Source organism: Hibiscus syriacus, unplaced genomic scaffold (assembly GCF_006381635.1).
Source record: "Hibiscus syriacus cultivar Baekdansim isolate YM2019G1 unplaced genomic scaffold, ASM638163v2 tig00116971_pilon, whole genome shotgun sequence".
NCBI lineage: Eukaryota > Viridiplantae > Streptophyta > Magnoliopsida > Malvales > Malvaceae > Hibiscus > Hibiscus syriacus.
Genome location: NW_024063495.1, coordinates 4,971,335 through 4,984,124, shown reverse-complemented (window position 1 = coordinate 4,984,124; position 12,790 = coordinate 4,971,335). Strand labels below are relative to the sequence as shown.

General features: G+C 34.1%; 2 protein-coding genes across 3 annotated transcripts; one reads left to right on the top strand and one right to left on the bottom strand.

Annotated features, from left to right (window-relative positions):
* Window positions 1-3,665: 3,665 nt before the first annotated feature.
* Window positions 3,666-4,501, bottom strand: LOC120191847 (triacylglycerol lipase OBL1-like). Its single transcript, XM_039194738.1, has 2 exons — window positions 4,422-4,501; window positions 3,666-4,281 (listed from the first exon to the last, which is right to left on the bottom strand). Exons 1-2 carry the CDS (start codon window positions 4,499-4,501, stop codon window positions 3,666-3,668), a joined length of 696 nt encoding a protein of 231 aa, XP_039050669.1.
* Window positions 4,502-8,392: 3,891 nt separating this feature from the next.
* Window positions 8,393-10,237, top strand: LOC120191740 (heat stress transcription factor B-2b-like). Of its 2 annotated transcripts, none has more exons than XM_039194660.1 (3): window positions 8,393-8,646; window positions 8,987-9,311; window positions 9,394-10,237. In XM_039194660.1, the coding sequence occupies exons 2-3, from the start codon at window positions 9,048-9,050 to the stop codon at window positions 10,093-10,095; spliced, it is 966 nt and encodes a 321-aa protein (XP_039050591.1). In that variant the 5' UTR covers window positions 8,393-8,646; window positions 8,987-9,047; the 3' UTR covers window positions 10,096-10,237. The 2 variants fall into 2 exon arrangements, with proteins under 2 accessions (XP_039050591.1, XP_039050589.1); XM_039194658.1 differs by having other exon boundaries at window positions 8,973-9,311.
* The last annotated feature ends 2,553 nt before the right edge of the window (window positions 10,238-12,790 follow it).

The following is a 12,790-nucleotide window of genomic DNA, read 5'->3' as shown; positions in this document are numbered from 1 at the left end:
TATTATTTACTTTTAATTATCGTATTATAATTAGAATATTATTTTGATAAGAATTATAAATATTTATTTATTTTCAATGGACTCCTTATTCTACTGAAGAAATGAGGATTTGCATCCCACATCAATTGAGAGGTTCATTAGATGTCTGATGACAGTGATCCCTGTGATATGTTATGCTATTGTCGAGTGGCATCCTACTGATCGCGTGCACCACCAATTTGGTTTTGTACAATCTATTCCGGAATCACCTAAGAATCTCGATGACATGCATATCATCGATAGACGGGAGGGGGGGAAAGAAGTCGACTGACTGTTGAAGCATATCATGTGGTTCAACAAGAACTGGAAATCGTTACTATTTTCTGAGGAAGCACGAGGCGGAAGCATTCATTGGTGCAGTTGAATGTCTCCCCCTAGATCTTGAAGGCATCGTGTCAAATGGGTACTGCACAGATTGTTGTGTCAATGACATCTCCATATTTAGGTCAAAGAAATTGGCAGATGAATGTCTTCCCCTTGAACTGGAAGCGATGTTCCTATATAGATTGTTTGTGGAGCCATATCGATACAGATCGTAACAAGTTGTTGATCAATATCTCCCCATTAAACTTGATGGGATGACATCATGATGTGGATTGCCCATTAACGAGTTAAAATTATTACAAATTACTTGAGTTGAGTTGCCAACTTGATCAACTTGTTGAGTCAGTCCATAGTGGGAACATAATGACATACCACGAACCACATGCACTTCAACAAATGTCGCATACATTTGTGTATCAGATTCTGAATATTGATTCTGAGAATCAACCATCATAACAACATCGTCATAGTTTGAGAGTTCGAGCATTGTATAAGTTAACGAAAATAATGCGGTTGGAAATCTGTACTAAAGTGATGACATTCTTCTAGTACTTCCAACATGAACATTCCTTGAAATTTTAGTGATCAACTCCTCAAGAGTGATGTTTCTGTTGAATGATATTCTACAGAATGATTTGATGCGAAGACAACGCCGATTTCATCTTCCCGAATTTCTCAATCATAATAAACATTAGCTGAAATACATCATTTTGAGAGTTTAAAAGATTGAGAGTCTTATATCTGCAAAAACAATAGCTAAAATACACCTAATTAAATAAATAGTATATGAATTAAAATATAAACTAATCAAAAAAATTAAAAATTTCATAAAAATTTAAATGATATAATTTCATATTGTTATCGTATCGGTAAAATGTCTCGAGGTATGATTTCGCTTTCCAATTTTACAATGCAAAAAATAATACAAAATAATCAATACAATAAAATTTGTTCAAATAATTAAACATAAAATAAATATAATATAATAAAAAATTGTTTTATCTTATAAAAATAATAACAAAATCTACTTAACTTTATAGAATAAATTAGTAGAAGAGAGAATAAGCAAGTAATTTTGGTGTGGTGATATTTGCATTCAGAGAGGTTGTTATTTATAGGAGAGGTGAGCGTTTAAAAGCTGAGTTTTCAGGCTCGAGTAATAATGGAGTATCAATAATTCAATGTGTATATATGATATGCGCCTTCCATACGTTCAGAGATTCAGCGAAGGCCCCATCCGCGCCTTACTAGATCAGTAATATTAGGGGAAAGAGTGACTGACATGTAATTATTAGATCTAAGGGTGATATTTCGATAAAAACCCCAATATGTAACACTATCTTGTTTAATTAAAATAAAATTCATATTTTAGCTTTTACGGGACTTTAACACAAAACATCTAATCACTAAGCTAGACCAAAGAATTGATAAAATTTTATCAAAATAAATACTCTGTTGTTCTATCTGCTGTGGTTGCTCTTCAAACTTTTTTATAATCAAAGTATATTGCGTTAGAACCAAAAAGATATTGATATAAAATCAAAATCGAGTATTTATAATGTAAAATCATTAAAAATAAAATATTAAATGCGAAGGTGTACCTAAATCTATTAATATATTGAAATTGATTATTTTAGTTTTGATCTTTTAAGAATGTATTTTTATAAAAATAAATACAAATTAATTTATTTCTTGTGGACCACTACTTCATTATATAACTAATTATTAAATTAATTTTTAAGTATTTATAATTTGTCCCTTATCAAATTATAAGTACAATTTATAGTATATACACTTTATTCCATGACACTTTATTACATATGGCACATGTAACATAATTGGTCACTTAATTTTGTATCATTGTATATTATACATATATACCTACAATTACAAATTTTAATTCAACAATCTTCTTCTTGGGAAACATATGTTTTCTAATAAATGTAAAATATTATAAACTCAAAATTTGCTACAATATAATATGTTTTCTATAACAATATTATCTATTGACTATATCATAACGTCAAAGTAGTCTTTACCATGTCTGTTGCGGCCGTCTTTCGGTTTTGTCCAGAATTAGGCTTCGACTTAAATAAAATGATTTAGAGTAGTCACCGATCATTAAAAAATAACATTTAGGTTGACCGGACACCATCTTACCTGATCTGCATTTTACCATAAATATGTCAGGTTCGGGAGTCGGTTACGGTCAAGGAAGAATTAGCACCCTTGAACCGCCCTTTCGGTACCAATTAATTTGTCGGTTGTCTTTAATTGTGAAATTTAAAATTAAAATTTAAAAATTCGATTAAAAAAACTTACCTTTGATCGATTAAAAAATATTCCCTAAAAAGTCAAAAATGTTAGATAATAAATAATAAATAAATATTACATAAATGAAAGGGAACAAATAAAATAAAATAAAAAAGTAAAATTTTAAAAGTAGTAAAATAAACGAAGTAAAAAAAGAAACCCATAATAGTTGAAGTACCATATGGAGTGTTTACCCAAAGTTCAAAACCACTTAATCTCACGCAACAAAAAGCCTTTTAATGCATTTGCAATTCTATTTAAAACAACTAGTCTTCCTCGAACTCGGTCAAGCAAACAGAGCACTCGGTTCCATCGACGATACCATCGCCTTTCGTATACTTGAAAACATCGATCGAATCAATGACAGACGGCTGTAAACCGACAGTGTTGATGTACCATACGTGATGATCAACGACCACCGGACCATGATCTTCATCGAGGAATTCTTTGTGAGTCTCGATCGTCGACTCACGCCGTGGATTCGATCGTCTAGAAGCACCGGACCACCGTTTATAACACCTTGATTCGAACCCAATGCCGAGAGTTCTTTGTTGCTAACAGGAGACTTCGAACTCCCTCACCGACTCCTCCTGTGCGGTGGCAGGCTCCACCTCAGTCGTTTGTGAAGGTGCATTTTGACGCCCTCAGCTTTCAGGGCGGAAGCGAGAGCAAGGCTTCTTCTCCAGAGAATGACTTCTCTGAAATTAGTGCACCCATTTGGGAATTGAAGAATCGAGCCAAATCGTTTCATGCATGTGAGTCCCGAGCAGTTCCCCGTTCAGTGAATTCGACGGCTCATATCCTCGCTGCTGACTCATCGTATGATATGTCCGACCGCTTCTGGGTTGAAGAAGCTCCGTACAGTGTCAAAGTGCAGGGGTCGGAGGACCGCAGATGGATAGTCCCGCCTTGATAGCTGTCGCCTGTGGATATTCCGTGTTCATGCAGGTTCAAGTTTGTTTTCCCCTTGCTGATGTCCGGTTCATTGTTTATCTCTTTAGTGCCAGGAAATTGAAAGGCCCCCCACAATTTTTTTGTATCCCTAAAGCTTTCAAGAAACCACTGTGAATCCTTCCGATGCCGTTGAATTCGTACCAAAACAGATCGGCGTCCGAACACCAATCATCGGCACTAAATGGTCGCGTTCCTATGAAGCAAACAACAATGGTATCGTGCTCAGCAGTTTTGTTCCGGAACAGGAAAACTTGGGTATCAGCTTTCATCATGAAATCATTCCAATAATTTTTGAATCCAATGAGTTGCATCGACTTAGATTGGGCATCAACAACAGTTGATTCAACACAGTGGCAGATATCCTGGCCGATGATTTTGCGAACAAACCATGGCCCTGGAGCAAGGATGGTAAGAGCACGTGTAGTGTAGAGCTTACCAGAGAGAGAATCAAGTTTATGATTCAACGTGTCAACTTCAAGTATGTGAGACAACGTCCGCTTGTTCTCAGGATCAGCGAACTTACGCCGAGAAGCCGAAGTTACTCGCTCCCATGGATGCTTGTAAATGTCTCTTCCTTTTTTTTCCAGCTCTTGCTTACTTTTCAGCTGTGATTTTATCCCTAAAGAGGCCCTTTTCTCACCGTGGTTCCCCCTTTTAAAGCAGCGTGTTTGTTGAATATATAGGGGAAAGGAAGCAGTATGTAATGGTTAAAGATTATGGCCGGATTTTTAGGGGTGTAGTGGAATAGCTGAGATACGTGGGGGTTAAACTTGGGGCTATTTAGATCATGCCTCAGCTGATGTTGAGTTGACTCAGCAGTCCTTTCCTTCAGCACAAGTTGGGTGTCGTTGATTGCTGTGAGATGTTGCATGGAGGGCTGCAAAATAATATAAATTAATAATAATAATAATAAATATTTTTTTCCCGGATAAAAACAAATGTCTACAATATCAATTATAACTAGACCTATCAATGATCGTATATATAAATATATTCAAATAACATAAATTAACCATGGAGTATAGTATGAAAAATACATGCAATGTGAACCAAACATAAAGTATATTACGAAGCAGTATAATCCGATTGATCCGTATAAATAGAAAGTATGGATTAGGATTTTGTGAGATAACAATTATAAAAAATCTTATTTTTTTCATAGGAAAATTTTCTTCTCTTCCGCTCATGATTTTTTTTTTTGGATTTTCTAAGTAAATTTCGATGTTTTTATTTTTCATGTTCAATCAAAATTATTTGTCATTAATTGTTATGATAATCATAACAGTTTTTTAAATGAAAATTTTAAAAAATTATAAATGTACGATGTGTTACATTTTAAGTGGTTGACAATTTTTTTTAACGTCTATTATAGTTAAGATACCAAAATGATAATATTGATTACGTGAGACACCTAAATTAACTAAAAGATTTAAACACTTAAATAAAGAAAATATAGTTTAAGTATTTTATTATTTATTTTTGTTGCCCTCCCAGTTCTAAGACTTCACCTTGATTAATCTAGATAGATTTGTATCTCACGTTTAACTTTTATAGATGGGTATCCGAGCCAATATTTTCTATATATATAATGATTCGAATTCGAGATTTTAACTAAACAATATCAAATTGTTTACTATTTAAATAATCCCTGTGGGTTAAAGTATTTTATTATTTTAAGTTAATAAATAATTTTAAACTATATGGATAAAAAAAGCTTGTAAAATCCGACAACCATACCCATTCCGACGCGGAGAGAGACAACGTGGTCACGTTGTAATAAATTCATAAGTTAATTTGGTCTTTTTACTGTTTCACCCACCAGACAACTACGAGATGAAAGACGGAAAGGAAAGTTCCTCGAAGAGATCAAGTAAAAAAATAAAGAATAAACTAATTTACTGGTCAGCCAACTATTACGATATTTAAATTATGGTTACTAAACTAACTTCTTTTTCAATTAAGACATTAATGTTAGGAAAAGGATCAACCAAATCACTAGCCGCTAACTGGTTAATGAAATTAATTGCATAAAAACTTTAAAATTTATATAATAACACATTTCATATTCATTATAAATACATTTAACCAATCTGATCCTAATTTAAAATAAATCAACTTATTTAATCTTTTATATATAAGAATTTTATTAATTTAGTCCACATCAGTAATTTCATTAAACAATTAAAAAATGAAGAATTTTTTAAAATAATTTTTTTAAAGTTTATAAATATGTCACGTGTTATATTTTGAGTAATTGACAAATTTTTGTTAACATTTATTACACTTGAGCTATTTAAATAAGAGAAAATAACCTCAGTGACCAAAAATCTCAGATAATATACGATTTTGACCAACTTTTTTTGGATTTGCGAAAATGACCAACAAAATCGCAATGCGATCTCTAATTCGCATTGCGATCTCCACTATCGCAAATTCGCGTTGCATTTCGCGTTGCGATAGTTGAAAATCGCGTTGCGATTTTCCATTTCGCGTTGCGATAGTTGAAAATCGCGTTGCGGTTTTCCATTTCGCGTTGCGATAGTTGAAAATCGCGTTGCGATTTTCCATTTCGCGTTGCTATAGTTGAAAATCGCGTTGCGATTTTCCATTTCGCCTTGCTATAGTTGAAAATCGCGTTGCGATTTTCCATTTCGCCTTGCGATAGTTGAAAATCGCGTTGCGATTTTCCATTTCGCGTTGCGATAATGTCGTTGCGATTTTCCAAATTCGTTGCGATAGTCTACAGTTGTTGTTGCGAAAGTCTACAGTTGTCGTTGCGATTTTCCAAATTCGTTGCGATAGTTAAAAAAAAGATTTTGTTTCTTAAGAATTTTCTCTAAAAAGATAGTATCCGCACGGACGTGTCGAAGACATTTCCAAATTCGTTGCGATAGTTAAAAAAAGATTTTGTTTCTTAAGAATTTTCTCTAAAAAGATAGTATCCGCGCGGACGTGTCGAAGACATTTCTCGAAGAGACGTATTACCACGACCACGACCACGACCCGAGACGAGACGGACGGCGGCGGCGGCGCGCAAGAGTCCCCATTGTTCTCTATCACTCAACAAGGAAGTGGGAAAGCCAAGCCTTAAATACCATTCCCAATAGTGTTTCCAATACTATGTGGGATTTGAGCATTACCAACACTTGTTCCCAATACTATGTGGGATTGAGCCTTAAATAGTGATATTATTTTTGAATGTTTTACTTAAAATTGCAATAATCGCGATTGATTGTAGATTGACTTTTAATTATGACATATTTAATCGTATAATACTAATGCAATTGGTTGCTGATTCAGTTGTTTTAAGGTGCATGATTGTTAATTGTTTCCTGAATAATCACATTGTATTGGAAACAAGTGTTGGTAATGCTAAATCCCACATAGTATTGGAAACACTATTGAGAATGGTATTTAAGGCTTGGCTTTTCCACTTCCTTGTTGAGTGATAGAGAACAAGGGGGACTCTCGCGCGCCACCGTCGTGGTCGTGGTCGTGGTCGTGGTAATACGTGTCTTTGACACGTCCGCGCGGATACTATCTTTTTAGAGAAAATTCTTAAGAAACAAAATCTTTTTTTTTAACTATCCCAACGAATTTTCGCAACGAATTTGGAAAATCGCAACGACAACTGTAGACTATCACAACGCGAACTGGAAAATCGCAACGCGAAATGGAAAATCGCAACGCGATTTTCAACTATCGCAACGCGAAATGCAACGCGAATTTGCGATAGTGGAGATCGCAATGCGAATTAGAGATCGCATTGTGATTTTGTTAGTCATTTTCGTAAATCTAAAAAAAATTAGTCAAAATCGTATATTAACTGAGATTTTTGGTCACTGAGATTATTTTCTCTTTAAATAATAATATTGGTAACATCATACACATGAATTGATTAAGAAAATCTAAACATTTAAATTAAAAAATGTGTATTTTAAATATTTTTTATATTAAATAAATAAATAATTTTAAAACTTTTCTATATAGATAAAAGAAAAGCTTGTAAAATCCGACAACCGTACCCATTCCGACGCGGAGAGAGACTACGTGGTCACGTTGTAATAAATCCATTTAATTTGGTCTTTTTACTGTTTTACCAGACAACTACGAGATGAAAGAAGGATTACTGTTCTAGTGGAACGCAACGAGATGAAAGAAGGAAAGTTTCTCGAAGAGACCAACTAAAAAGAAAAAAAAAGAAAAAACTAGTTTATTGGTCACTAACTGTTAGGATATTTCAATTATGGTTACTAAAATATTTGTTTTTCAATTAAGTCATTAATGTTAGGAAAGGATCAACCAAATCACTAGCCACTAACTGGATAATGAAATTAATGACATAAAAACTTTAAAATTTATATAATAACATATTTAATGTTCATTAAATGTACATATAATCATCTGATTATAATTTAAAATGAATCAACTTATTTAATCTTTTATATATAATATTTGTATTAATTTAGTCCACATCAGTAATATCTTTAAAAATTAAAAAATGATGAGTTTACGATCAAGTTTACTAATGTTAGTGTCTTAATTGAAAAAAAAATAGTTTAGTGGCTAAAATAAAAATAAACTAATAATTTGATGACCAAGTGAATTTACTAAAACAAATAAAAAAATAGAAAATGGCACCCTTCTTCTGCTTCTGGCACCTTCCTTCCGTTTCGGACAGTGCGCGTGGGTCCCATGTACTTCTCCTCTTCTCTACGTTTTTTTCCCCTTTTTATAAATTTTTTTTTTAAAAAGAACTTTTTTTTATTTCCCTTTCCTTCTCGAATCCACCATTTTTCTCATTTTCTCTGCCTTTTCCCCTTATCATTTACTCCACCCTGAACCATCTAGAACTAACAACAAAACCTAACCGCCGATCCCTCACCGTCACTCGCCGTCAGTCCGTCATCATTCCGTACACGACGTTGAAACCCTTTGATTCAAATGTTTCTGATCGAATGAGTCACTTCTCTTACTTCTTGTTTGGTTGTTTGGAAAATTCTCGCTTTCTTTCAGGTAAGAAATTAAGAATTACTAGCTTTCGATGCTCCTGTAACATCTTACTATTATTATTTTCAGTTGGATTTGAATACTTTGATCTGAAATAAATGAAGTAATGTTAATATGTCTGTATATAATTAATACTGTATAAAAAGATTACATGATAATAAATTGTTCATATTATTTGGAAATTGTGTTAATCTTTTTCTGAAACTGAAATAAGTTATGCTAAACTATATATTTTCAACTAGAAACATCAAAGGTAGGAGTATTTATTTTCTTTCTCGCACTTTCTCGGATACCAAACGGAGTTGGGTAATTGGAGTTTAATTACTGACCAGTTAAGGCGCGCCGAAAGAATCTCTGTTGCCGGAGAAATCCTGTATTCTAGGGTTCGGATCTTAAGACGGAACCACATGGCACCATTGCCGGCCGACCAACCTAGCGGTTCCCCCGCCGGTGGCGGTACTGCTACTGAGTCGCAACGATCTTTACCTACTCCGTTCCTTACGAAAACCTATCAACTCGTCGATGATCCCTCTTTTGATGAGTTGATTTCATGGAATGATGACGGATCGAGTTTCATCGTTTGGCGCCCTGCTGAGTTCGCCCGTGATTTGCTCCCTAAATACTTCAAACATAACAACTTCTCTAGCTTCGTCCGCCAACTCAACACATACGTAAGCATTAAAGATAACAACTATCAGCTTAATCAAGTTTTGTTTTTAAATGTATAATTAATTTTTTTTCTTATTATTTTAGGGTTTCAGGAAGGTAGTGCCGGATCGATGGGAGTTCGCTAACGATTGTTTTCGAAGAGGCGAGAAAGGGCCTCTTCGAGACATACTGCGCCGGAAAATAACTGCAGCCGGTGCTGTTGTTGCTTCTGGGACAGTGACCATTGCGGCGGTTCCTTGTACTAAGGTATCAGCATCACCGTCTAATTCGGGGGAGGAGCAGGTTGTTTCGTCTAACCCGCCTCCTGTCGCCACCGTTCTACAGAGGACCACGAGTTGCACGACGACGCCTGAGCTTTTAGAGGAGAACGATAGGCTTAGGAAAGAAAACGTAGAGCTGAACCAGGAGTTGACTCGGTTGAGGGGATTGTGTAACAATATATTCACTTTGGTAACGAACTATGCTTCGGGTCAGCCGGAGAATCATCAGAACGTGGGGGAAGATAAAGGGTTGGATCTTTTACCGGTGAGTGCGGTGGAGGATGGTGGCTCGAAGGCGCCGATGGAGATGGAGAATGGAGAGCAGGAGATGGGGGAAGATGCGACGCCGATGTTGTTTGGAGTTTCCATTGGATTGAAACGCATGAGGCGAGAGGGTGAGGATGAGGAGCTCGACAATAATCAAGTACAGCGGCATAAAGTTAAGCCTGGTTCTCAAGTTAAAGGAGAGCCGTCGGATATAAAGACGGATGATCAGGATTCCACGTGGTTGGAGCTTGGAAAATGATCAAATATTCTTGTAGATCAACGGGACAATGATGACGAGGATGATGAGAGAGGACCGCAGTCCCAACGGCAGCGTTTCCGAGGAACCACGTGCCTGGAACCCGGAATGTGGAAGTATTGGGTTTGGATTTCCGGGTCCGGGCGGACCGGGAAAGGCACAGACGGGAGGGAACATCAAAGATCTAATCGGGTACCCAATTGAACCGTTTTCTGAGAGCGAAGACGAAGATACTGAGCTTGCCTCTGTTCCAAGAGCTGCTGAAGTAAAAGTCAAATTCTTGGTTCGTCATTTAAGACCGAAACCTTAATTTGTACAATAATATATTAATTTAATATATTAAAATTTGGGTACATTATACAATTATTCTTCGATTATAAAATATTATTTTATTAAAATTTTAAATTATTAAAATTTATAAAATTATAATTGGATTATAAAATATTATTTTATTAAATTTTTGATTATTAAAAGTTATAAAATAATTGTTCAATCATTCATATATTTTGTCATTTTATGTTTAAAAATCTGAATTGAATCTTAATATGTTGATTAAGATATAATAATATTATATTTTAATGATATTTATTGACAACCATCATTACTTTTCAGTACTAATTCAACTACATAATATTTTAAGTATTAGTTTAATTACATAATGTAAACGAAAAGTCGATCTCCAATACAACTCAAACGTTTTTTGGATTGTTTCAAAAGGTGCTTGTTAGAATTCTTCACTCTGTTTGCTTCTTCTACACAGAACATATGAACTAGAAGCCCAACCGCCTAGTTTTCATGGAGAAAGTTTGGGGAGAATAACGTATCTTGATCATTGTCTGTTCACTAATCAGACGACATGATGTTTTCTTGTTCAAAATGAGCTTTAACTACACCCAAGAGCTAGTAGCTTAAAAGCCTAGCTACCATGCAGATGGGAATGAGGAAGTGGAACAATGAATGAAGAAGAAGAAAATTTATGGGGAAAGCTGAGTAGACAAAATGGAATACTTGTTTGCTTAAGATGAGCTTCAGATGCATCTAGAGGCTCAGAGCCTAACAGCCTTGCTTTGAAAAAAAGAGAGGAGTGAATAAATGATGTTACGTGGATGATGAAGAAGAAAGAAGTGAATTTTTTGTTTGCATCACTTTGTTTGCGTACTTTATTTCTGTCCTTTGTACGAGAATTAACCATAAAAATCAAGAATTTAGAGCAGGATGAATTTCGTAAGATTAATTAGTTAACCAATTAGATAATTTGTTAAGTTTGTTAATAGTTGATTATGAGTTTGGATTATAAAAACATAATAATTGTAAGTGGCCTGAGTTGTGGATTGTAATATGTTTCATTCAAAATGCAATCTCTATATTCATTTCAATTAAAACCTATACTTAAAACACATTTACAGTCGTTTTTCTCTTCCATCACATACGTCTGTCGTTTACCATCCGACATATCTCCTACCACTTACGGCCCCATTCTCACAGGTTGCTTCCCAATCAAATTCTGCAAAGGTGATATATTGTCTAAGACCTTGGTCGATAGTCGATAGTCGATTGATGACATATGTAGCACTCAATACAATTTGTGACCAATAGTTGATTGGCATGAAGGCTTGGGCAAGAAGTCACAACGCGGTCTCAATTATCTATTGACGTTTTTTCTCAATGACCCCATTTTGTTAATGGGTATAAGGGCATGCCACAAGATGTTGTAAACCCAATTGAAACTCACCCCTCCATCAGTTTGGATTACTTTACCAGTCAAAGAAAAATTATTTGGAACCAAGGCAATGAACAAGTTCTTGTGCTTTAGAATCTGTTGCATAGGTGGATCCACAAAAAATGTTTTTTATCTAGAAAAATTATCTGTTGCATATATTATTATAAGTTTGACTACTCTAATCACATGTGTTTTATTTAGAATTTAGATTTAAATTTTATATAATGATACGTGTTTTACTTAGAATTTGGAGTTTATGTTTAGAATTTAATATCAAAATTAGCCTTTAATGTTTATCAAAATGATCACTTTGATCTTTATTATTTTTTCGAAGCATTTTGACTCTCAACATTTCATTTTGGGCTTTTGCCCCTTCTATAGATAGAAACCATTAGTTAACACACGATTAATGCTCCAAAATAGGGGCATTTTTACCCTAAAACGAGACGTTGAAGGTCAAAATGCTCTAGAAAAAAAAAATAAAGGCCAAAGTGATAATTTTGTCAAATATTAGGGGTCTTTTTATCATAAAATAAAATATTGGATGTCAAATATTAAAAAAAAGAATAGGATTGAAAACAATCATTTTGAAGAATGTTAGAAGTTAATTTTGATATTATGCCTCTAAGATATAAAGTTTAGAATTTAAACGTTAGTTTTTAAATTTTAGAGTTTGAAAATATATAATTTTATAAATGTTAGTTTGTTGTATATTAAAAAGGCTTAAACTAAAAAATGTCTCTAAATTATATATTTTTTCTTTAAGACCTTAAACTATTTTTTTTTTCAAAATAAACCCTTAAACTATTGTATGTTTTTTTTGTTAAAAATAAATCCTTAAACTATGTTTTTTTACTTTAAAACCCTAAACCATTTTTCGGTCAAAATATTTATCTAATTTTGTGTAACATGTCAACATCTCATTAGCCGAAAAATATTTTCTAACTGAAAAAATAGTAGGACCTAAAGTGGTTATAT

Bases quoted from the DNA above. Each gene is read 5' to 3' on its own strand.
- LOC120191740 (XM_039194660.1), top strand. From the start codon at position 9,048: ATGGCACCATTGCCGGCCGACCAACCTAGCGGTTCCCCCGCCGGTGGC. The intron at 9,312-9,393 runs GTAAGCATTAAA...TTATTATTTTAG, and splicing joins TCCGCCAACTCAACACATAC to GGTTTCAGGAAGGTAGTGCC.
- LOC120191847 (XM_039194738.1), bottom strand. From the start codon at position 4,501: ATGCAACATCTCACAGCAATCAACGACACCCAACTTGTGCTGAAGGAA. The intron at 4,282-4,421 runs GCATGATCTAAA...CTGCTTTAAAAG, and splicing joins TCAACTCAACATCAGCTGAG to GGGGAACCACGGTGAGAAAA.